Source organism: Ruditapes philippinarum, unplaced genomic scaffold (assembly GCF_026571515.1).
Source record: "Ruditapes philippinarum isolate M1 unplaced genomic scaffold, ASM2657151v2 ctg482_1_1_1_1, whole genome shotgun sequence".
NCBI classification, from domain to species: Eukaryota; Metazoa; Mollusca; class Bivalvia; order Venerida; family Veneridae; genus Ruditapes; species Ruditapes philippinarum.
In genome coordinates this window covers 355,998-383,785 of record NW_026858977.1, presented here as the reverse complement: position 1 = coordinate 383,785, position 27,788 = coordinate 355,998, and the positions used below count along the sequence as shown (strand labels likewise).

At 30.5% G+C, this 27,788-nt stretch overlaps 1 protein-coding gene across 9 annotated transcripts; it reads right to left on the bottom strand.

Annotated features, from left to right (window-relative positions):
• Positions 1-27,610, bottom strand: LOC132754831 (leucine-rich repeat-containing protein 71-like; the record flags this gene model as incomplete). Of its 9 annotated transcripts, none has more annotated exon segments than XM_060745552.1 (13): positions 1-91; positions 1,387-1,500; positions 7,025-7,114; positions 7,857-7,940; positions 8,077-8,236; positions 8,795-8,863; positions 9,524-9,598; positions 10,086-10,161; positions 12,589-12,714; positions 14,598-14,753; positions 16,068-16,082; positions 17,864-17,970; positions 26,957-27,610. In XM_060745552.1, coding segments are annotated over 13 exon segments (1,249 nt in total), but the record flags the coding sequence as incomplete, so codon positions are not given.
• Positions 27,611-27,788: the final 178 nt, after the last annotated feature.

The following is a 27,788-nucleotide window of genomic DNA, read 5'->3' as shown; positions in this document are numbered from 1 at the left end:
CTTTCTTTGCTCCTGCTTTGTCCTCCTTTTCTTTCTTTCCTTTACTTTTCTCGTGTTTATCGTCTTTGTCCTCTTTTCCGCCTTTCCCGTCCTAACAAACAAATATTTTTTCAATAAATCTGTAAATTTCTAAAATTTTAAAATTTATGTTTTAAGGTCTTCGTCCATAAAAGCTATTATTTTTAATAAATTTATATGAGCTTCTAATACTGAGCTTCTAATACTATCAGCTTCTAAGGTACATATGAAATATGGTGTGCAGATACATTGGTTAAAATTTCATTTTATTCAACAACTGATTTTCAATTTTATGCTCAAAATAAAACTGATAAAAAAAAAATCAAAATCAAGACAAAATTATAAATTTTTGTAAAAAAACATCATCACAAGTGTATTAAATTTTAATTTCATTAATAATTATTTCTAGAAAAGAAAATGCACAAAAATAATGTGGCAATTCAACCTTGTGAACTTGTGAATTAATAAGTTTAAATATGTTAAGTTTGTTATTACATTATTACATTTTTTGTTATCCTAAAATAATACCAAAACATGTTTCATTTCATTAAGATTTTTGTTACATCTGTATAAATCGACATCAATCAGATGAAGGTTTGATAGAGGCTGGAACTGGTAGAGGCTAAATAACCTTAAATAGCACTGGTGTTGATATGATGTTAAATTGCCTTCAGTAAATTTCTCTAAATTTGATCAATTTTAGGTGATTTCAATCTCCTACTAATTTTTTATAGTGGATCTAAAGTAATATAAGAGTACAACTGATTAAACTGGGTTATATAACATATAAAAAAATCTTTAAATTTTTTAGTTTAAATTTATGTTTTTAGCTGGATTGTGGAATAAGTTCTTGCAATTTATATAGATCATAGATTTTCAGAATCTGTTTTCCTGGAACCTTGAACCAGTAATGGTGTCACTTGAGGAAATATGGCCACAACCGAAGTAGGGCTCAAACCAACTGACAATCTCTGGGTTGAGAGGCAGACACCTTAACCACTAGGTCTCTGCTCTGGTTTTGATGAAACATATTTATAACTACCACTAATTATACCATATAATTATGACCCCTGGGAAAGATATAGCATAACCTTTAAGCTTACAAGAATAGTTTCCCATATTTTCATGTTGATTAAAAGAAATGTTGTCCCTGAACAAATTTTAAATCAATTTTCATGTTTTGTTTTGCATTTTCATTTGAATGTAAATTTTTTTAAAAAATGCCACTTTTCTATTGGTTGATTTTATATCTGTTATTTACATCAACCAATCAGATTTCATCTTAAATATACAGGTTATAACTTTGACATGGAAATTAGTTATCACGTCAAACAAGTTTTTTAAAAACACAGGTTACAAAAACGTTACCTTCTTAGCCTTGGCAGATGGTTTCTCATTTTTCTTACCCCCCTTGTCCTGATGGGTGCTACTTCGAACACTGCCCGGCCTGTCCTTGGAGTCGGCCCGACGGCTGAGTGGGGGCTGTGAGAAGTGAACATATACATGTGAGGTGAAAAACAGACAACACCAAGTGTTCCCATGCAAATTAAAGGCAAGAAATTTGCAATATCAGTATGTGCATTGGTTTTTTTGTCTGATTTTGTTTGCTATTTAAATAAATTTTATCATATTTCAATTATTATTTTTTTACACATTCGATAATGATGTCAAAAGGGAAGGCTTTTGCTTTTGTTGTTACTTTACATTTTATTACAGAGAGGTTTGGGTCCAACAAATTCCAAATTATTGCAAAAGATACAATATTTTTTTTCTTCTGGAACATCTAAAAAGTTTTTTGAAACATTAAAAGATTTTATTTACCAACAATGATCATATTATATGTATACTGATATTACATAATAATAACTTGCCTCTAATGATAAATTATTAAGTTGAGCTGAGATCAATATTTTTGAACAGTTTAATTCTTCTTTCAGTATTATCTTTAAGAAAGTTTATTTACAAAAAATTTTGGTCATTTCTGTGTACATTTTCTAATTTCTGTCCAATTTTATTTATCAATTTGTAACTTTTCAAATTTTTGTTTATCAAAAATTTTACTTTCAATATCAAAGAAAATGTAATGAGAAAAGGCATGTCATTGGCTTATTTCAATACAGAGTTAAAAATAAACAACCAATCAATGAGAAAAGTCATGTCATTGGCTTATTTCAATACAGAGTTAAAAATAAACAACCAATCAAAGATGAGAAAAATCAGACATGCCAAAAATGTACTTTTATCATTAATTATACACTTGAAAATTGTAAAATTATAAAATATACTTTACTACAGCAAAGTCAAAGAATACAACTGATTTAAAAATATTGTTATCAGCTCATGAATTATTATGTGAAAGTTGTTCAAAGTGAAATTAGACAAAAAATTAACAAGGCACGGTATTATTATATATATATACGGATAATTCTTGGGCTTGACACAAAGAAAATATTACCACCTATTAAACCTTCCATATTAGCATATAACCAACAGAGAATACAGTTAGTTAAAAAATATCAAAATTAAACACTTAATGTCCCATATCATTTAAGAAAAAAAATGATCAAGTTTTTATATTAATACGGGGGAATTTTAGTTATTGCATGACAAAATTTTTCAACACGGAAAACAAAGGAATCAAAATAAACATAAACACGGGGATAATTTTAGTTTTTCAGGAGTCAAAATTGGGCTACTCACGGTGACCGATTTTCTCCGACCAACGCGTAACTTGGAAATTGCTACAGTTGGTGTAACGCTATACTTTAAACAAAATTTGTAAAAAAAAAAATTATTCTTTGAGTAAAATGAACAAACTTGAAGAACTTGACCTTGTATTTAGTTGATTTAAGAAAACAAAATGTTATGCGAGATTAATATAATAAAAATACTTAATCGGCAGCCATTTTGATTTTCTATTAATTTTACAAAGGTCGGATTATGTTTTCCTAAAGAGGAGAAAAAAACAAAAACAAATTTCCTGGAAGCTTTAAAGGTGATTAAATTTTCTTCCAAAAAGCTGATTAAAATGGGGGGGAAATCATGACATAAAAATCTTGATACACTTATTTTTACTTACAGCTACAGATTTTCTTTTATTAGAAGTTCGAATATACTGAGCAACGGAAGTTGCTGCTACACTAGGCTTTAAATAAATTTGTAAATAACAAAAAAAATCAGTCAGAAATTAAACAAAGCAAAATCATTAAAATTTGTTAACATTCTAGCTACACAGACAGAAAAATATTATAAGACAAGGAAGTAATGCTGAAAAAAAGCTTTGAACAACTTTAAACAACAAATACATCAGAGACAATGTTAATTCATACTAAAATCTAACAGTTTATAAAAGTACATAAATGTAGCAAAAATTCAAAGAAAAAAAAGTTTGTTAGTTAAAACACAATAAATTCCATAAATCATGAAAACTCATTTCTTGGCTGTTAATGAAAAAATATGAAAACCATTTTATAGATATATATGCATACATACATACATACAGATACTGTGAGCACATAAAATAGTTCCACAATGATTTCTCAACTTGCTGTGGAGTTTTTTGTTTGTTTGTTTTCATTTCATTTTCATTTTATATTTTTATTTCTCGGCAACTTAATTTTGTATCAAATACAAGTGGGAGAATACGTGATAAAACTTATTAAGAAATTTTGTTTTCAAGCTAGCATCAGAAAAGCCAACAAAGTTATTGCTCGATAATTTCTGTAATTGTGGCCAGACCTTGCAATCAATATAACACTTTACTTTCTTGCCATGTGTATAAAATAATTGCACCAAAATGTCACCAATTTATTTCATTAATTTAAGATGCAGTTACAAATTTGAAGGCATCATTTTACATTATATTTTACTGTTAATGCAATAATTGTCCGAGATTGGAAAAATTATAAATATTTTAATCGCCAATTTGCTTATAAACCTAGCCTACAGCAAACAGCTGCTTATCACCCCTTCAACTAGAGCAGGCTGACAGTGTTTATATTCCAAGCTTGAAAAAAACTAAGTTTTACTTTCCAAGGTATTGTCCAAGCGATTCCTAAGAATTTTTCAGTTAACAATGGAATATGTCCAAGGAAAAGTTAGAAAAAAAAACTTTCACCTTGAACGATTGCAACATTATCCAAGGTTTCCTAGTAAAACTGCTCCTAAAGCTTGGACTTCCATGGTTTTTTCCATGATTTTTCTTGAATACCTTGGAAAATACACAGCCAGGTATGATCTGTGATCCAAAATTAGCTGGAATTAAGTCGCAAAATGACCTTTACTGGTGGAGGAAGATCTCAAGTACTTTGTGCATTATTTCAGGCACATAAAGGCACCAGAGTAGAACCACTGATGACCCATAAGCTAGTTTTTGGACTGCAGAGGTGTGCAAGCTGGGCTGGCCCTTTACTCTTGGCAAATGCTGGTCATTTTTGGTTCCGGTAGGTTACCATTCAGGGATGTATTTTAATATTGAATATATTGTGGAAGTTTTAATATATAGCCACCACATGGACATAACACAGTACAATAATCATAATATTATATGCTACAACACACAATGTTATATACATATATATACAATCATAAAATATCAGTAAATTTACAATATACATATACCACAGACAATATTTATGTAATAAAAATATGTTAGTTATAATTATAAAATAATTATGGTAGATAACGTTGCTACTTCAAAATTTCATATTTTTCAAAATTCAGAATCATTATTTTCAACAAGAGTTGTCTGTTAGACATTTAGCTAGATTATTCTTAGTGTCTGACATAAAGAAAAGGGGAATAACTCTGTAAAAACGTAAACTTTCAGTTATGGGACCTGTACCCATCTTCTTAGATTATTACAGAGAACAAATATGTAAAGTTTCAACCCATTTCCTTCAGTAGTTTTGTAGATACCAACTTGCACACAAAAACTTAACCAAAGTGTGTCACTGACGCTTGGTTGTCAGTTCAATAGCTCTCCCTTTTCTTCAAATAGTCAATCTAAAAATGTTAAAAGCTAAGCTTAAGAAATAAAGCACTATTAATGCATAATACAAGCATTTTTCAATTTAATTTTTCAGAATTATACTCAAAATGCAATATCAAAACAGACCAGAATATGAATTTTTGTGTTTTCCATCTTTTTTAAAGTTAAGTTAACATGGTAATGACATTTTCATTATAAGTTATCATATTGTCTTTCTATATGAAAAGATCAACTCAAGTAATTTTTGGGGTTTCAGAAATGTTGAGATAATTTTTATGAAAACTTTGAAATAGCAACTTGAAATGTTTTATATACATTTATAAATAGTAACCATATCTACCATAATCGATATATAGTAACATCAATGCAGCACTACTATAACTGTTCTCTATTCACCCTGATCCTGCTGACTCTATACAATAGACTTGTCCTCTTTCCATTTTGGAACAGTCCATTATTAATCTTAAGGGATTTCTTGGAGAAAATTTGGCAGTTTGCCAGTCAGCAGTATAGAGCCTGGTCAGACTGCGCATACCTAAACAAGCTGGCCTGACTTTATAATGGTTCTGAAGTATTGCAGTTTTGGTCCCAGCATTGAATTTGTAAGGGATAATTAACCTTTAACTAAATGAATTTCTTGCAGCTACTTGTTTAGCTTTGAATTTTGAACAGTCTTTGCACAGTTTAAGGGATTTCAATATCAAAATACGTAAATTTCATAGAGCCTGGTCAAACTACGCAAATACACAGGGTTGCTCAGCTCTATACTGGGGGCAATTTTTCAGACTCATCACTTTCAGTCCAAGCAGGTTACAGGTAAAATAATACAGAGTTTAACATTGTGCTACATTGAAGTGATAACTTGTGACTGCAGGTAGCCATGACAAAAACATATCAAAACATACCTCCAAGTCCTGTACAGTAACACAACAACATTAGATATATTATTGTCATATATTTCAAAATACTCTGTGTTATATAGTATCATACTCCATGTTATATAGTACCATACTCCATGTTATATATAGTTCCATACTCCATGTTATATAGTACCATACTCCATGTTATATAGTATCATACTCCATGTTATATAGTATCATACTCCATGTTATATAGTACCATACTCCATGTTATATAGTTCCATACTCCATGTTATACAGTACCATACTCCATGTTATATAGTACCATACTCCATGTTATACAGTTCCATACCCCTTGTTATATAATACCATACCCCATGTTATATAGTACCATACTCCATGTTATATAGTACCATACTCCATGTTATATAGTATCATACTCCATGTTATATAATACCATACACCATGTTATATGGTACCATACTCCATGTTACATAGTACCATACTCCTTGTTATACAGTTCCATACCACTTGTTATATAGTACCATACTCCATGTTATATAGTACCATACTCCAAGTTATATAGTACCATACTCTATGTTATATAGTACCATACTCCATGTTATATAGTACCATACTCTATGTTATATAGTACCATACTCCACGTTATATAGTACCATACACCATGTTTATTTAGCACTTTGGTAAAACCACTGATTTCAGTTTAAATGTAACTATTTGTTTGCCAGTGTAAAATAAGATCTTTCAAGTTATTCTAAGTACACTGAAATCAATTTCCTGGAATTATTATTACTTTAATTATGCTGGTAAAAAAGATTTAAAAGACATTATTTCCTTCACATGTAATATTTTCATAACATTCTAGCATTAAAGGTGCTATTTTATCAAAACAGTCAGACAATATCATAAAACATGAAGTTTTTAAACATCTATCTAAAACTGCTCCACATGTCTTCTCTGCAAATCAAGAAATTATTAATCACATAAGGAAGAAAACTGTTTTTACAACCCTTTTTAACAAACAAGATACAAATGTTTTCATAATATGAAACATCTGATTATTTTAATGGCTTTTAAATACATGATCTTTAATGATTTATGTATCAGTGTAACAGTAATTACGAGTCATACTTACAGATTTATTTCTGTCAGGAGAACTTCGGTCTGACATCAGTTTACGACGTTCAACGACTTCCTCGTGACGTAACGGAAATCTTGACAGAACCTTTATACATGAAAAATAAAGTTAAATGAATGTGTTTTCTATATGATATCAAAACTGTAAAGGTCAAATCAAGGTCATGTATTTACCTTTTAGCTTTACTAGTGGAATAAAGTCAAATATGTCTGTCCGAACAGCATTTTAGGATCAGGAGAGTTGGGCAACTAAATATAATTACTGACTTAAATGTATATCTTTATGTTAAATTCTTAAATTAAAAATTTCATCTTCTTTATCCCTTATCATTTCAAATTTGTTTGATCATGCTTGGTATTTCATATTTCCATTATTTTACAAGAGATTCATCAAAAGCAACTAAATGTGTAGTGTCTGGTATGCACAAATGTCAAGCTGGTCTGCCTCTTTACTGGCAGCTGAGCAACTTTTTATTACGGCTAACATTTTTTAAACCCCTATGCAGTATGGGTGACATTGACCTATGACCCTCTGACCTTTATGTGGGTCTGGTAGAGTATGCAATCCATGCACCTATGCAGTTTGTAGGTTGTGGGTGTAAGACTAGTGTTATTCTAAAGGTTAAAGTTTTGTGGCATTCTAACAGACACACATACCACAAACAAATGTCCTGTAACTCTATTGACTGTAAAAATTGAGCACTTTCATTTCAACTATTTAATCATAAATAGTTGATAAGATGTATCTAAACTTTGCAGTCCACAGGTGTAGCAGAATGTTTCAAAATATAAAACATAATAAATATATGATATTAAATATTCATACAAACCTCTGACAGCTTGACAACACCTTTATCTTTAATTTCATTACTAGCTAGAGATATTGACAACAGTGTCCTGTTTAGTCGAAGACCCTGCAAGATAAAATAACATAATATAAAAACATGTTTGCTGAACATATAGTCTTGTATTTTGGGTTAAAGTTTAAAAAAGTTTTAGTCTGTACTGAAATGAAAAAGATAATTAAATACTTAGAGTTAGCTCCCTTACTTCAGCAATTTCTATCAGTCCCTGATCCTGAATTTTGTTATTACTCAAATTTAATGTGAGAAGTTTTGTGTTTGAATGTTTGGCACTACCAATACATCGACCAATCATAGTGGCTCCTTTGTTTGTAATCCCACAATGCCGTAGTGATAAATTCTGTACACTGAAACAGAAGAGTACAAAAATTAAGAAATGACAGTCACACATTGACTGTTTTGTTTAACATTAATTCATCGCTTTTTGTTAATCTTTATATTTGTCTTTATAATACTAAATGTTTGTAAAGTCACTTTTCATTGGATTATTGTGATGTTTATATAGTTTTATATACACGTCTGTCAATTTTCGAAAAAATCTCACTTTTTTCTCAAAAAAGGAAGTTTGCGGTATTATAAATCCGTTATAAATATTCCTGACAGTTTATATGACCATATATAAATGGTTGTTTGCAATATAATCCTCGCCTAGCGGCTCAAGTTATATTTCCAAACAGTCATTTATAGAGGGCCATATAACCTGTCAAAAATCTTTATAACTAATAATATAAATGTGAAAGATTTACCCTTGAAAATATTGAAATAAATAAGTAACTGAGAGTCTGAATAGATATGTACCCAACTAAAACTTTTTTTCAAACATTACTTCACTGTTTGGTTATGGTTTATGTTCAATTCAAAATAAAAACATTACTAACAAACATTCTATGTACAGCTCTACTTACGGACTTTCTTCAGTTATCAACTCAAACCAATCTTCTTTTTCTGTGGTATTTCCATCTAATGTTAAATTTCTGCAAGGTATAAATAAGTTGTTTTGTTAGTTTTTCTGGTTTTCATGCTAATTGTAAGTCAATTTTAACATCCTTTTTGGCCTTTTGATAAATAACCAGTAATTACCAATTTCTCTGTAAGTGACCTAATATTAATCCCAGATGATTTCTAAATCAGCTGTCCAAGATAAATGACCATTAAACTTAAGATATATGGTATGCATTACTCTTTTCTGGTGACATAGGCAATTTATCATTGCTACCAGTATAAAAGGGTCAAACAGTCAAGGAGATATTTCTAATATGCCAGTAGGACCACTTCTATTTGTCAAAATCATTTTTATTCTTAAGGTATTAATTTCTATGGTTTTTATAGATTCACAAAAAATAGATCCAATAACATTTTATTTTGTCTGCTGTATGATTATTTTTATTACATTACATACATGACATAGCATATAGCTTTTCTGCACAAACTGACAATCCATGAAATTAAATGTCTACAAATTTGTCCTTTTTGACAAAACCACAAAATTTTAGGAAATTAAGAGAATTTCACAGTAATTCTGGTTACCTATTCAATGCTCTTCTTATTGAGCTAAGCTGGTTGAAAATGTTCATTCATAAAGTGCAAAAGTATGGAATAAGTTGAAATGTTTGAAAAAACTATATATAACTCACTTGACATTTGGGCACTGTGGTAGTATAGTTGCTAATATATGTAGGGTATCATCATTTAGACCAGTGTTCCATAAACTGTAATCAGATAATCATTTCAATGATCATACTATCATCTATAATAACAGTACATTTATTATAAGTCAAACTTTAGGTCATACTTAAAGTAATATTATTATCATTAATATTAATTATTTCTTAAATGTTAATATTTCATTACCTTTAGCAAGTAAAAATCTTAAAATATTGAATTGTATTACTATGTATCAAGATGTTATATTAAGTTTTTACTTTAAAGTCATATCTAAATTAAGTAAACATAAACAAGAAAGCCATATTAGGCCTGAATTGCTCATAGCTCAATTAATAGCATAAAATCAAGAATATCAACAAGGCCATACTTCTTCATGAGGCTTTCAAAAAAAAAAACAACAACAACAACAAAATACACACAAAAAACATGGCCTTACAAAGGAGGAAAGTTCTGAAGAAATAGATTGAACCGTAACTTTTTGGAATTATAACAAATTCATTATGTTGTAAAATTCAATGTCTTTAATCTTACTTTATAGAATGTAATTTTTCCATGGTAGGCCAGCACTGTTTGAATATGTCCATCATGGTTGCATCTATTTTCCAGCCTGAAATAACAATAATTATAACATACATAAATCACTTCTCTTACTTTGTTTGTTTGATTTTTATTCTCTTTGAAACTGTAAAAGTCTGTGGAATGGCAACATTTTAGCTTTACCTGATGGAGGAAGCCCACAGATGCCTCTTCATTCATTATTTACAAGGGGGAAAGCTTTGTCATTTGAAAGAGTCAAAGTCTAACACGAGATTCAGACCCACAGTTGTTTCATATCAGCGGCCATAAAGCTCCCTTATTAACAGCCATAAAGTCCCCTTACAATTATCAAAGATATGATATGCTAATGTCTAAAGTACCTACATAACTATATGTTTATTGTGGCTACTTTTAGCATTTTTTAGGACAAGAGGGCCATGATGGCCCTGAAGTCGCTCACCTGTATATAGGCCCCCGGAGCGGCCGGCCAGTTTAAACCCCAGGGCTTTTATTTTAACAAACTTGGTAGACACCCATTAGAAGATGCTTCATGCTAAACATCTAAGGTCTAGCTGGTGAAGTCTTTTCTTCACACATATAGTTAAAAACAATGACACACCTGGGGCAGGGCCAGTTTTGACCCAAGGGCTTTTATTTGAACAATCTTTGTAGACACTTACTAGAAAATGTTTCATGCCTAAAATCTAAACTCTAGCTATTTTGTTTTTTTCAAAGAAGATTTTTAAGTTTAATTTGCTATAAACATATAAGGAAAATCAATGTCTGCCGAGGCGGGGCCAATTTTGACCCCAGGGCTTTAATTTGAACAAACTTTGTAGACACTCACTAGAAGATGCTCTGTGCTTAATATCTAAACTCTAGCTATTCAGGTTTTTTCAAAGAAGATTTTTTAAGTTTTTGCTTTACACATATAAGGAAAATCAATGTCCCCCGGGGCGGGGCCAATTTTGACCCCAGGGCTTTAATATGAACAAACTTTGTAGACACTCACTTGAAGATGCATTGTGCTTAATATCTAAACTCTAGCTATTTGAGTTTTTTCAAAGAAGATTTTTTAAGTTTTTGTTATACACATATAAGGAAAATGAATGAACCCCGGGGCCGGGCCAATTTTGACCCCAGGGCTTTTATTTGAACAAACTTGGTAGACACTCACTAGAAGATGTTTCATGCTTAGTATCTAAACTCTAGCTATTTGGTTTTTTTTCAAAGAAGATTTTTTAAGTTTTTGCTATACACATATAAGGAAAATCAATGACCCCCAGGGCGTGGCCAATTTTGACCCCAGGGCTCTTATTTGAACAAACTTGGTAGACATCTTTTAGAACATGTTTCATGCTAAATATCTTAGCTCTAGCTCTTTGGGTTCTTTAAAACAATTTTTTTTTAAGTTTTTACTATATGCATATAGGGAAAATCAATGAACCCCTTGGGGGGCCAATTTTGACCCCAGGGCTTTTATTTGAACAAACTTGGTAGACACTTACTAGAAGATGTTTCATGCCAAATATCTAAGCTCTAGCTCTTTGGGTTTTTTAGAAGAAGATATTTAAAGTTTTTCCTATTGGCTGCCATGGCAACCAGAGTTCTGCATGGAATGGAATTCTTTGAACAAGTTTGTTAAGGCTTCACACAAGGAACATCCCTGTGAAGTTTCATTATGATCTGCCTTATGGTTTCAGAGGAGACGTAGTTTTAAAAGTGTGAACGGACGACGTACAACAGACGACAGACGACGGACGAAGAGTGACCCTGAGCATATGATCAGGTGAGCTAAAAAAAGTCAAGAACAGAAAATAATAAGCAGATATTTATTATTGTAAAAGAGTAAGATAAGTTGTTAAAGAAACTGTCATGTCATATTGAATAATATAAACATGCACATTATTTTGTAATATTAGCATGAATTTTAGAAGAAAACTTTGTAGAAATGTATATCATTCAACTACTAGTTACGTGGACTCTATATCATGCTGGCAACTTCCAAACATTACTAGTGGAGGGTAACTTAAAATTCTCCTCTTTGTATAGAAGCACCACCATTGTATTACAAGTATTAAACAAGGTTAAAGTACGTCACCTGGTGTTATTTGCTGTTCATAAATAATGTCCAATGTTTCATCAAAGTGAGCAAATTTCGTGCGCTATTTGAGAAATTGGGTGTTCTCAAAAGAGAATTCAACCTTTATACAAACTTTTTATCCTATATTTTTATCATTGGTTTATACAGAATTTATTTTAGTTTGATTGTGTAAGAAGCTATAAGCTTATAGACACACTTTTGAATCTGTTCCTGGAACCAACCGGTACTGAGCAATGAGTGTAAAGTTTCTTGCTCAAGGAAACAACGACTTGCCCCTGACGGGGTTTGACTCCATGCGGCTAGCAATCATTAGATTACTAGTCTGATGTGTTAACCACTCGGCCATGCCGCCACTTATTTTTATCATTAAGAATAAAGATTTGATAGTGTTACCTCTTATAAATATTTCATTAACAGTATCAGCTTTATCTTGGTTGTCCATCTCTACTTGTATAGATGGTTTAAAATATTCAAACTTGTCTTTTGTTGTGTAAGTCTTTGGTGGGGCATCGATGGGCTCTGAAATCATTTGTAATATCAAAACATAAAAATATATATAGACAGAAAGTAAAATGTATGAAGTCATTAAAAGGACATAGCTTTTAATGCTAGTATGTGTTTCAACTGTTTGCTATGGGTAATAAAATGCATTTTCCAGTAATACAGAGCCAGGTGGCCTAGCTGTGAGTGCACCAAATATAGTACTGTGTTATACCAGACTCTTTAGTGTTGGCCACTTTATTTTTGACATCCAAAATCTCTTAAATTATTATTATCAGAGATATCAAAATTTAAAACGTTGAAAGTCTATGTGTTACAAAATTAACATGAAAATAGTTTTGTAGTCTGTTTGGACTACACTGAAAGTTTGATCCATTTTCAGGTAATAAATTGATCAATATTCAGGCAATATTATTCAGGAAGATTAAGCACCTATAGTTTACTTTTACATAATGCAATCATTTTTTTAAATTCTTTTCTGTCTTCAATATAACATAAAACAAACCTGTATCTTTTCATTTTATCCAGAATTTAGTACCAGCATATGTGACTTACTTTTAACAATCTAACATTATGAACAATAAACAAGAACCAAAACATTTGAACTGTATCATTCCCAAACGTTTTACCTGAGATCTATCTAACTCTATGCTTGATGCAACATTCACCTAACTTAAGTAATAACCATCTTCATCACATAAACAAAGAAGGTGAACTTCTATGATAATGTTAAAGGGACTCCACTGAGGTTTTTTGACATGATGGGACTGAAAATATTTTTCCAGATAATTGTACCATTTAATGTAGGTTTAGACAACTAATCTTTGTGCAAAATTTCAGATCATTCTTGCACACCGTTTTTTCGGAATTAATTATTCTAATTGTAAAAAACTGACCCAAACTGAAAAGCGTTTCAACGCTTTTCAAGCAAATTAGGCTAAGAAAAGCATAAAAAATACGGTTTTCAATTTATTTCAACTATTTTTGCATATAATACTGTTTAAAGTGCCCCAGCTCATTTATGTACGAAATTCAAATGTTATGTTTTTACACTTTTAAAGCTCAGTGAAGTCCCTTTAATGAATAATTGAAGATAAAATATAATTATATAATTAAGCATAAATTATTTTTACTTTGACTACTATTTAAAAAAACAAAACAAAAAAAAAAAGGCTCCAACTGTGGGGAAAAAGAAATTTATGAAGGGATGTTAATTGATCAAGACTTCTTTTTAACTCCTATTTATGATTTAAATACTATTCGAATGTATATAGTTTTTAATCCTCTCTTAATCTTTAATCAACTTGGTGTTAAAAAGATCATTATTAAGTACTTATACCTCACATGTCTGGGAAAAATTATAACACTTAATGCACTTTAAAATAAAGGTCAGGCACCCATAATTTACAGATAAATAAAATGGCCAAAAAAATGGTCATTGGTCACATATTTTTCATATAAACAATAATTTTTCTAAAAAAATACAAAAGCTCTATTTGCGTAAAAATTAATTTCATTTACATGAATCTTGAACTTAATGATTTCATAGCTCTAAAAAAGGGATGTTGCCTTTTTCAGATTTTGACTACCCATTAATTTACTAAATAAAATCAATTTTACAGATATACATGTAATGGTGACTGCTTTTTTAGCTTTTAAGTTTTATTCTACAGTATAATTTCTACTATGCCCCGAGACATATAAAAATTCAAACTCATCAAAAATGCCATAAAAATTTTTTATATATATATTATATCACAAAATATTTGTCAAAAAAGAAGTCTTATGCTGTTATTCAATTTAAAAAAAAAAATGTTGCTGTTTTTGAAGCTTGAACCACCTACCTCCATCCTCTGTGGTTTCATCCTGTTCTGGCTCTGGTTGTGCTACTGCAGGTTTACCTTTATCCTTGCCACCTTTTGCCGGACTCACTTCCTGTTGAACCACAGGAGCTGGTGGTCGTGGGCGCATTATCACTGGAGGAATGTACGTCATGTTACTGCGACGGCACAGCTCACTGAAATCCGCCGAGAAGTTTCCTGTACACACATGAGGTTCTGCAATATTAAATAGATTTGTCTATAGATTATTTCAGAAAATGGTTTTAGAAACAAAAAATACATTCAAATTTTATTATGCTGCAAGCCTGCAAAATTTAAAAATTTGACCTTGAAGGTAAAGGTAGGTTATGATTCAAGGTCAAATTTAGTCTGGTCTACATTTGTATTTGAATAGCACCTGCAAAATAATAGTTTCTGTATTACAGATTTAACCAATGAAAAGGAACTGACTCTAAAATCATCAGATTTGTAAGTTATGCTTTTACATATTCAAGGATTTTATGTCTTATATCATAATCATCATGTACACATAATTCTAGTACATGTATTCTTTTAAGCTTTCATAATACCCCAGAGCATGAAAATGATAGGAAATATAGTTTAAGAAATAAGGATTATCTAAAATAAGGTGCTGTTTTTTCTTTTGTCTTTTATACATCACACACAAAGATAACAACTTCTCAGCTTTCCTGTAGAGTCAAGACCAAGGTGTTTCTCTCTCTACATTATTCAAGAGATGTTTTAGATTTTCATTTTCAAAACTGAAACATTATTCTATGTTTTATTATCAGTAAGGTTACATACAAAACAAAAAATTTGATAACGAATTAACAACAATCAGTAAAAACAAAATATCTTGTAAACTATTTTTACAATCAAACATAACATAGTGCTGCAACAATTTTTTTTAAAAATTGTTTGAAATATATTCTGACAAGAAAAAACCCATGAGGACCAGGTAACTCATTAAATTTTAATTAAAGGTTTAAGAAGGTCACTTAAACAACTTCATTTTAGTCATCCAAATCTCAAAGATTACCATGTATTATTTAAAACTGAATTTCATGCCATAGATTGTAAAGTAGGTCACTAGATCATCATCTTAAACGCATTCACTCAAGGTCAAAGTTCACCCATCCAAATTTAATGTAAGTGTAGTTAATATATAAATATTGTCCATCAATTCTGGGCATTATTAATTAAGATTTTAGATATTCAGCATTACAATAATAAGATACATGTAATACGTAACCTTAAAGTGCAGGGTAAATTTTGACACAGGGGCATTCTTAATTTCAGAGGGGCATATTTTGAACAAGCATAGTAAAGAACCACTTAAATAATGCAACTTTTCTAACATAAACTTTAAATTAAAGCCACTAGGCCTTATGGATTCTAACAAATAGATATTTTAAAACTTCTGCTACATAAGCCTTTGTGAAACTAGAGATATAGGGTGTGATCAATTTCTGACCCAAAGAACATAATTTGAACAAACTTGATAAAGAACCTCTTAACAATGTTACATACCAAATTTTGAGCGTTCTGAAATGAAGAATTGTTCATTGACAAGTTTTTTGCTAGAAAAGTCTATGTAAAAGTAGCAATCCTGCACACAGGGCCAATTTTAACCCAATGGTCTAATAATCAATTTTTAACAAACTGGGTAAAAACACTAAATAATGCTACCTTTCAAATATCAAGCAAATAATGGGCCTAATGGTTTCGAAAAAATAGATTTTCAAATTTTTTTTGCTATATATAAGCATACATGTTGCGATGTATGTAAAATCAGTAACCCCCAGGTTGTCATTTTGACCCACTTTTTGAGTATAATACAAATAATTAACACAATTTTGGTAAAGATCTACTTAGTTATGCTACATAACAAATATCAAAAGTTTGATCCATGCAGGATTGTACATTACTTTAAAGATTTTGATTCTGGTTGCCTCACTTTTCTCTTTTCATCACAATTACTTCTTTCTTCAATCATAATTTCATTTTTTCTAGCACCCCTTTTCTTCTCACAAATAAGTTTAATTTAAGAACTTAAGATACAAGTATGTAAGTGACAATGGAATCCAATCGTAAATATTCATAAATTCATTATAATTTGAATAGTATATTAATTTTTTAATAATTCATCACTACTAAAAAACAAAACCCAAAAGGAGCCAAAACAGAAACAGTCAAGATATTGTTTAAATGAAAAGTTGACGAGACATGTAAGGCATGACAGACACAAGGCAATCACAAAAGCTCACCTTGACCATTTTGTGATCAGATGAGCCAAAGATACAAAAAACAAGTTTAATATTGGTGCATATACAATGTAAAGAAAAACTCACAAGACAAATTACATAAGACAACATAAAGATATGAAATGTCACATTGTTTTTACTTGTTTGGTACTTATTTATTATAATTATGCCAATTAATGACTTTCTGATCTGTCAGTTAAATAAGATGTAGTGATCCCCTGACTGGAGAATTACACTGGGTACTGTTATATCACTAGAGATATTTGTCTGTATTGCTCCAATTTAAACACAGGTATAAACAGATACCCTTAAAGGGCAGGGAAGTTTATTTCATTTGTTGGCAATGAAATGTGGACTCCAATAAATAAAAGGAATCTTTGATGACACATAGATACTTGATACCTGAATGGCTGCATGATGACAACAATTGTGCCCATTGTATGAAACTTGGGTCTATAAAATGCCATAACTTTAGAGTGACTAGGAAATATACAAGATTTACAACACTACTTTAATATTGTGCAATCATGAAATATAACTGACAGACAACATGGCTGTGTAGTATTTAAATACATTACCACTGCTATCAGTTACATCATCAGTTTTAATACTGATTGGGTTTTCTGCTGTAAATGATTACATTGTTGTGATAATATCAGTATAGACAAGAAATGATTTATAAATGAAAGTTAAATGGAAGAGTACATGTATGTATTGACAATAAATAATCATCTCTCATGATCGAACAATTGCATTAACCCTTTCACGACAAAGTGATTTCTGCCTGATGTATTAATTTGCATTTGAATCAGTCAATAATTATAATATCTGAAAAATAGATAATACTACAACAGCAATTATGATCAAAGCATCTACATACATTAGTTCAAAGAAAGTTTCCAACAATTAAGATACGTTGAGTTCATTAAGGATGTCCTACAAGCTTGAAAAGCCATTGATTACAGTCTAAATCTATGAGGCAAAAGATAATTGATAAAATTATTATTGGCCATATGATATGAACAAGTTCAGCACTTTAGGTGTTTAATGTTATCGGCTTACCAAGTGCTTTATTTGAATCCAGTTCATCCTGACTGGTGGCAGACTGGTTCTTCTCTTTATTCAAACTCTTCTCTACCTTCTTCCCCATCTTCACCCGAGATGCTAGGCTGAAAAAATATTTACTAATGTTTAAGATATTTTTAAACTTAATCTTATGAAAAAATTAAGTTAATCTAATAAAATTTACTGACAAAAAGACAAACTCAAAACAAGAAAACAGTTACATATAAAACCAAAAATAATTTAGTTAAGAATATGTCAAGAACATGAAATTCTCCTCTTTATGTATAATAAATGATAATGAGTGAGAAAGATACCGGTTTGAGCAACCGTCACACTTTAATTTATTTTTTGGACTATTAATTTGAAATTTTTGGTAATGATTCATGCATTTATATAAAGTTCGTCCAGAAACCCATACTTTCTTCTGAAATAAAAAAAGTTAGTAATTTCATCAATAATTTCATCAATGAATATATATGTACAGCTCGATTAATCTGTTCATTTGTCTTGTCATTTATGGTAAAGTAATCTTGTGTTGATCGTCAAGACAACACACAGCTCTGGCAATGTTGTACTTATTTTTATACAGATGTATACATGCAAACATAGCACAATACTAGATAATACATCTTTCAAATGTTGAAAATATCAAATCGTCTGTTAAAAAGATCACATCATCTCTACCTACATGTATGATAAATGTAAATATCAAACTTAAAATTGTCACGGTTAAGAACTGTTCACTATTCAGGGGGAAGATATGTAAGCCGTCGGATAGCTCAGTCAGTAAAGCTGCGGAACAATATTACGAGGGTCCAGGGTTCGAGTCCCGGTCAGGCTGCACATTTTTCTCACCCTGTCACAAAATCACTACCTCGACAATCACATATTCTGTTCCACTATTGATCCACAGCCCTTCATGACTTAAAGCACCTCCTCTAGTTTTGTTTTATTTTCAAGAAGAGGTTTCAATAAAGGGTAGCATTATTTAGGGAGAGACTCAAAATAGAGACACAAATCTTAAAATTCATCTCCATTAGACTCCATTATCCATAGCCTTAACAGCTTTAATTTTGACAACACAAAAATTATAATCATGATTTGTATACACTTTAAGTTCAATAATGAAGCAGATATTATTAATGGTACATGTAGTTTATCAAACACTTTCCGCACTAGACTACGGTAAATAAGATTCGGGGCATTGGGGTATTTAACATGAACAGTTTAATCCTCTCAGCTCAGAGGACCTCTGACATGTCTGAAATTATAGAATTTTCGTTCTTTTGTCATATATCTTTGTGCAGACATCATACAATATAACTCAAACGTTAACACAATGAAAATTTCAAGCTTAAAACACAAACTTACAAAGTGCGCAAACACTTTAGACGTAGAACAAGGACTTTGTTTATCTGCTACCAGTAGAATAACTTTACACAACCATTTGTGTATATTGACCGCACAACACAGCACCGGATATGATTACGGTAACAATTAGTGCATAAATTATTTCAATTATTTTGCTAGTTTAGTCTTAATGAATATCTTAATACATATAAATGAATTAACAAAAAATTATTTGAAGTAAGTTTTCTTAATAAAAAAGTCTAACTCTATAAATCAATAATTTTGATATTAAATATTATTCCGCGCCTCGTTTTTAAATTAGCGAAAATGTAAACATCCGCTTTCCGTAGAAACGGCAACAACAAACAGGTGCGCGCACGTGTGAAAATGCCCCGTACAGTTAAAGCATCGTGCATTTCTTTACTTTTGATCAGAGCTAACTAGATCTAGATCAATTGAGATAAAAAAAATGTAACCATAATGCAGAGTAATTTTATTATGGTAATAGGTTAAAATTCCTCTGAGATAAACCACTTTATAAAAGCTGAACACTAATTAATAAAAAAATTAAATATACTGCAACCTTGTTTGTCAGGCCAGTGTCTTTCTAATAGATTCTATTCACGGATTTATATTATTGTAATATAAATCCGTGATTCTATTGGAACATGGTATTCTATTTGAAAGACCCTGATTGAAAAGACCCTTTTTGACTTTACTAGCAAGATCATGTATTCTTATATGGACATTGAAAGTCTACTGAATTCTTTTGGCTTTACAATTTTCAAATGATGTGATCTCCGTGATTGATGATCAGAAAATAATTTATGTAGATTCATCTTTATGTACATCCTATGTTTTTCATTACATAATAAATAGCAAAAAAGCAAACAGCAACGCAGGATATTAAATAAATTACAGACTTTTAATCGTTAAATAAAGAATTTGTAAGATCTACTTGGGCGGTGGTTGTGGTGGTGGTGTTGGTAGTTTTCACTCCTGATCACGACAGTAAGCCACATTGAATTTACCAGTAATAGAATAATATTTGAAAGATCCGGCCTGTGCTAATGGTGAGGCTGTCATCAGAAACTATACAATATACATTGCAATATTAGAATTGTTGAGAATTTATTTTTATTTAAAGAAAGACTAAATTCCATGTCCAGTCTTAAATTTAATTGATAATTGTCCGGTCGTAGCCAGTCAACGAATCACATATCTTGAACACCACTTTAACAAGTTATTTACATTATCACAGTTCATTGTTGACTTTAAGTTTGTTAAATATATTAAATAAATATTAAATGATGATCGATTTGCATACAATGTAGAATTATAGATAAAGCGGAATAATCGCTCCCTGTACTTTCCATACATTATATGGAATATGACTTATATTTGAATGATAATAGTTTGCACCAGTCCTGATGTATCATTCTGTATATAATGTTTTTTGTTGTTGTTATTGTTGATTTTTTTCTTCACTATATATTAAAAATGTTAATTAAAATTAGTGTACATGTTGTATATATTGTATGTTCTGCTCTTCATAACTGGAGGAAATAAAAGACTCAATCAACTTTAAACAAGTCTGAAATAATTTTTTTAAGTTTTTATTCTATTCTGTTCTTTAATCATGACCGTGTAATCTTTAAGGCATATTTAGCATCAGAAATGCTTTTATTTTTAATTTCCAAAAAGAATTTTCTTTTGCAATTAGTACAGTTATACAATATAGTTATTTAGTATAAAACTAACGTGTGTCTGTCCTGTTTAATAAAAAAAGATTTATTCGTTTATAACACATATAATGTTACTTTAATGACAATTTTCATTGTCTATTGGCATTTTTTTAAAGAAATCGTTTCGTAATTATAAAATGCTAGAAAAAAAGCTTTTAAAAACGACAGCAAACTCAGAGAATCGGTCAATTTTTGTTGCACTTACCCAGAAAACAATGACATGATTATTTTAATAATTCTTTTTTCCGTCCTTTTTACACAATTCTATAAATGGTCTCGATTCAAGACACAAAAAAAACAACACTTAAAACTCCATTTTAATGAATTCACGTTTTTTTTACCAATATGTTCCCTATTTAGAATGATTCGTATCAGTCAGTTTTCACGTCAGTTTTTACGGTTATCACAACTTTCTTCAGGTTCTATGACAGTTTATAAAGTGTCTCTATAAATTAATATGCACTTGTTGAGTTTTCTTGTCATAATTATGTTTTCAATTTATGGAAATACATGTTTACACGCACCTCCTTGAACAAAATAAATATGAATATATTTTGTTTAGCAAGCAATTAATCCGATTCACTCTAAAGTTTCTATGCAACTATTCATTTTGTACTGTCTAATCTGTAAAAATATTTATTCTACTTTATTTTTATATTCTTGTACGTACATTTGCCAACAGCCAAATTTTACACTTAAGCGACTCTTAATAGTTGAATTTCTTAAGAAAATGTAAAAACGACACAAAAACGTTAAATTTGCGATATCATGATAACGGGAACAAAATAATTAACTTTGTAGAATAATTGTTGTGGACAATTATAACATGTAAAGTTTATAGAAATTATAACAATCGTACACATTAACAAACGTACAAAATAGATTAAAGTATAGAAAGTGAAAATTTTACATCTGATCAGTTTTTAAAGTCAAACCTATTTAAAGGGACTCCACTTAGCTTTTTTGATATGACGGGACTGGAAATAGAATATTTCGAGATTAATTTAATGTTTTATTTGATATTTGTCTAGACAAATAACTTGTGAGCAAATTTTCAAATCATTTGCCAATTCCTTTTGTCCAGTTGTGAAAAATGACCCAAAATTAAAAAGCGTTGCAACGCTTTTCACTCAAATCAGACGAAGAATATCACAAAAACTATTTTTTAATGTTTTACCTGTGTATGATTTTTAATTATCTTTTGCATATCTTTTTATTTTAAGTGTCCCAGCTAATATATATAAGAAATTTCAAATTTTATGATATCAGGTTTTTGGACCTTAGGGGACTGTTTTGTAAGTTTATATATATATGGTCAGCTTAAATTTTAAATATGTTTAAACATTTCTTTCTAGTTTTTCCTGGAATAAAACAGAATTTATATTTTAATCGATTCATTCAGAATTGGTTTTGTTAACCTACAATTATTAATCAATTTGAACAAGAACATTACATAGCTCTGATAAAGTTGAACATATATTGATAGTAAGTTTTTATTTACACAGAAGGAAATAAGACAAATATACATAATCTAATTTATTTCAAAAGCATTCCGGAACGGTTTATTCATTTTTATAGCAATTCCTTTGGATCAAATTCATACGTAAATTGATTATTACTGTAAAAAAAGTTGGTCACAGTGTCCTTTCATGGCATAAAAGAATCAATTTTAGACATATATGTAGCTTATTTTGTCTAAAAAAAGTTACTGCATGCATATGTACAGTGAAATTTTAAAAACTATAATGTGTCATTAATTGTTTCCGTACTAGGTTAAGAATATATCGTAGAGGTCAACATATATCCGAGACCCCATTAATTAGACGACATGTATAAATAAGGTCGTAATAAAACATAGAGATCAGTGGAAATGCATAGTCACGTGACTTCAACGTATATCATGGAAAACTAATCTCAACCTTCCGGTCCTTTCCGTCAATCTTCGGATAAGAATTATAAATGATCGTCGGGGTGTTCCGGTTGATATACTGGGTCTATGAAACACTGTAAAATAGCTAGATTTAAGCTATATATCATCACGGTCTTGACTACATTCTTAAACCAAGCAGAACTACTTTTTATAGTACTGCAAACGAGCATACAAATACTTCGACTTAAACATTTGAAACTTTTTCTGTTGGTTTGCTACAAGGCGAGCATAGCTAGGAACTCGGGAACGGGGCCGCAAATTGCGGCACATATTTCTAATCATGTAACAGCAGCTGCTTCAAAAATGTTTAAAACTCCTACATCTATAAATACAACTGCCTGAAAGAATAACATTTTAACACGATCTCTTATTTTCAAATTGGCCAAATCTGACAAAAAATGACAAGGATTGACACACAATATGAAAAGCCATTCCCGAGCTCATGGAGCTTCTATGGCCAAAAATAGTGACTTTTCAAAACTGTACTAGTTTGCTACATTGCATCTGAAATGTGCATCTTTTTACGGGCCTTGTGTATGATAAATAATTACTAAATATGCTGTTATTGTAACAGAGTAATATAGCTTTCAATATGTTACATTAAAACCCCCGAAGAAACATTATATATAAATGCAATAGTTACCAGAAAACTTAACTTATAAACTAAAATCTTTGAACAGGTCTTACCTTACTTTTTTCCACAATGTGGTCGTCATCTTTCGTGTTTTATAATATTTAAATCCTAAAATATAGCGAGCTTATTGTGGTATAACAATATCTAGAACTGTGGATAATAACTTAAAATGCATTAAAACGCTTGTATTGTTACATCCGCACGCACAGTTTGATTATTCCACGTGACATTAATGTGGTGGTTCTAAGCACGAGCTGCTAATTGATAATCCGTTAATCAGAAGTCACAATTTCCAACTCCGGTGGTAATATTTAATCAAACTTCCTAACCTTATTTTCTCCTTTTGACAATTCATTTATTGAATAAAAAATACAACAGGCATAGTCGGTACCCGCGTGTGAATTATATTGTACTTCAAAAGGAAAATATTGTAATTTAACTCCGAGTATGTTTTATTCACTTTCTGTAGGTATTCTTTTTTCAATTTCAGAAAATTGTGAGCAAATAAAATGTTTAAAAGTCTATTATGCTGAAACTTAATTAACTATTATAGTAAAGATTCGATATAGAAATTAGCCGAGTTTATAGGAAAGATGGCAAACAAAGATCAAATTGGATTAGCATTATGAATATTAAAATATGTTGGAATTTACATACACTTATTTAAACAACAAGCATCTCAAGTTATAGTACTTGTTTTCAGGCAATGTAAACAAATATGACCTTATATTAGATCAACACACCCCTCTCTTTTACCAAATTTGTACCAAACTCTCACGGTGTCTCCATGATATATCTGTAAATTAAACTACATGTAATTTATTTAAATGTTAACTTAATTATGAAGTGCGTAGCAATTTTCGTATAGAAAAAATAGAAAGAAATTTGGATAAAGAACATTTAAATAAAACCGCCATTTAATTTAATTAATATTAGAACCATGACACCAACAATTATTCCAAAATATTTAGGTATAGATCTATTGTATTGAATTAAGACCACTCATCGTCCGAAATATTCCACGAGAAATTTATAAATAATCAAGCCTTAAAAATGTCAGAATATTGATGAAAATATTAAATATGTGGCACCCTGTCAGACTTTCTGATTACTAAATGAATCCCAGATCGGAAATTAATAGAAAGTAAAGTTTCCGTTATAACTTTGTTAATATTAAATTTGCTGACGAAAATCCACCTGTTTTTCTAATAAAGAGTCAATCAATTGAAGGTAATGTTTTAATAAAGGCAGACGCTTGTTTATTGCAGACGATAAATATTTCCATTAAACTGTAAGATATATCGACCAGATGTCGTCTTATTGTCCTATTTAGACTATTGAAACAGCCTAATATCGCGTTGTTTGTATATATTGTGCTTTCATTCGGATTAAACGTTTCATTCTAAAGTTTTGATTTCATCAGAGAGGCAATTAAAGTTTTCGTTTGGGATTAGAATTGTCAACGTACAACAAATTTCAGGCAATGATTCTTCTGTAACTTATACGATCACGTGTTTGTATAACAAATGTCCGTGTCCGCGTTTATACTATAGTAATAGTTGCTCTACGGTGAACAAGGTACCGTGACAAGCTTCCGGTTGAATAGATGACGTCACATTTACCACTTCCGCCCGCCTTGTGTCGACCATTTAATAAAAAAGTGGTTTGGCTTTTTCCCCTCTTCTCTAAACCTGTGCCATTTGTCTTACAAAATGGTTTATTTTTACAGCATTTAGAGTCCCTTAATTCAAACTAAAAATTGTGAAGGAAATGATACATGGAATTGCATGTTAATTTGTTATTATGTATTGTGATCACCAATAAAAAATCCAACATAATACAGAAGTAAAGACTTATGTATAAGTTATCTGCCCTTGAAATGACCTTAAATAAGTAAATCATTCCGATTCAATGGCAGATAACTCAAAAGTAAGATATGTGACACATAACTTTTTTCGCTCAAAATATTTCTGTGATCATATTCTAACCTCATGCCAAGTTCAAAGAAATTCTATCGGACAGTTTTAGTTCTGCCGGTTAAGGTAATAATTATATCAACATTATAATAATATCAGAGGAATAGATTTGTCCATTTAATTGTAAAATAAAATTAATTGCCATTCCAAATTCAACGCTTCGATTAATTAATTAATTAAAAATTAATTGATTAAAACAGTAGTACACGTAAAAAGTGCGAACATTTTGTCTTAAAGCTTCATGCCTCCAAAAATATTTCAAGAAAATCAAACTCAAAAGAAAAAAAATGTGCCATGATCTTGAGAAAAGTAAAAAGATTCAAGATTCGTGTTATATGCGATTAATGACTCTCTTAATTTTTTGCAGTATTTATACCCATATTTCTACTACGTGACAATAACGTAATAAGGGCTAATTTTTGCATATTTGACCTCTTTTAACTGATTTACATGGATCGTAAGTGCTGCTTGCAATGTGTGTTCACTTCACAATAGTTAACCTTCACAATAGTTAACCTTTAGATACATTAAAAAAAAATTTCATGAAATTTAGCATAAATCTGAAAGCATGCTGCTTCAAACATAGTTATATACCATATTTTTTTAAAAGCTAAGATGATGCAACTCGTAAGAATAAACATAAATTGAACTATGTCGATTTTTTTACACTAATATGTCTAACAAAGGTACGTCATGGTGTTACTTTCAAGTGACTTATATTTACTTACTTATATTATCGATGTATCGGGGAATAAAATAAACATAGTTAATTTGGATTAAAATAACATGCTATAGTATGGCCAATTAGACCTTTACAATAATTTATTCACCACGCATTGTGTTTTGAAACGTTCCATTAACCTGTTGTTGTTATTTTTCCTTTGTTGATGTTTATTTATAAAGCGATCTATTATTGCTTAAAGAAATCCAAGTTCTACATTATACATATACACTTGTATTGAGATTCATAAGGTTAGGTTATTTTTTTTTACCAAGTTCGACTTTTATGTCCAAAAGGAACTGCGCCAAATCATTCAGTTATCTTAAAACACTTATGAGTTTTACGATTTTATTCAAAATTAAAAAGATCTATATATATTTTAGGATGTTGCACGTCAGGCGGTCTAATTACATTGTATTTGTTTTTCTTGTTTTTCTCTTTCTTTCTTTCTTTCTTTCTTTCTTTCTTTCTTTCTTTCTTTCCTTCTTTAAGAAAAAAGAAAATGGATTTTTATTTAGAAATGGGTATATGGCAGCAAAAAATGTATGTTTTAATGATCATTTGATAACCGTGTTTTTAGTCGGCAGTTTTTTTTTTTTTTTTTTTTTTTCGTTTGATGAAATAAGATTTAGTCCCGGAAAACACGCGCGTGATGTCGTATATAATACTTTTTTTAAGCCCGAGGTGATACTAATAAATCATAAAAAGGGTATTACATGAAACAAAATACTTACAGTTCGTCAAGTTTAGCACCGCGTCCACTTTCTGACGTCACGCTGCATATGGAGTTGGACCTCGCCGATCGTACTGAGCGAGGCATGGCTGTGTTGTCTAGGTTTTGTCTGTGAACAGTAGGCTCAATCCTCTAAATTCTCACCACACCGTCTTCAGTAATGCCACACCACGTCTTTAATAATACCACACCACGTCCTAATAATGCCACACTTCGGCTTAATAATGGCACAATGTTAATTTAATTCCATATTTCTCAGGATTTCCTTTTGTTGTTTTTTTTTCGTGTTTTTTTCCTCTAAAATCGCTTCAATTTATTTTTAATTTCAATCTTTACTTATCGAGCATCTGGCGTTAAGAAAGGGAGGAATCTTTAGACCCGGTTTCTATACACAAATATTCACAATCGATTCAGTTTTAAAAGATGCAAACAAAACGGATAATCCATCCATTAGACGCATTGAAAATAAACAAGGCTTTATTTGAGGAATATCTTACAGTCCTCATAAATGTAATATCAAGATGAAATTAGATCGTGTTAACAATAGGTGAAGTCTTGTATCTATTGACACTGCGGAGATAGTACCGTACAGATTTTATTATAGCCCGATCATTTATTATATTACAGAATACCCCCGCTTCAAAGCATGCATTTAAAGAAATAGAAAAGAAAATTAATACCTTTACTGTCACTTTATATACGCTGAATTAATTAAAATTAGAAAAACCTGTTTAAACATATAGGCGCAGTATCCATAAATGATAAAATATAAGTTTTATAAATTAAATTCAGAGAATATATTGCATTGTGCCTTATCGTCACAAACCCTCGTG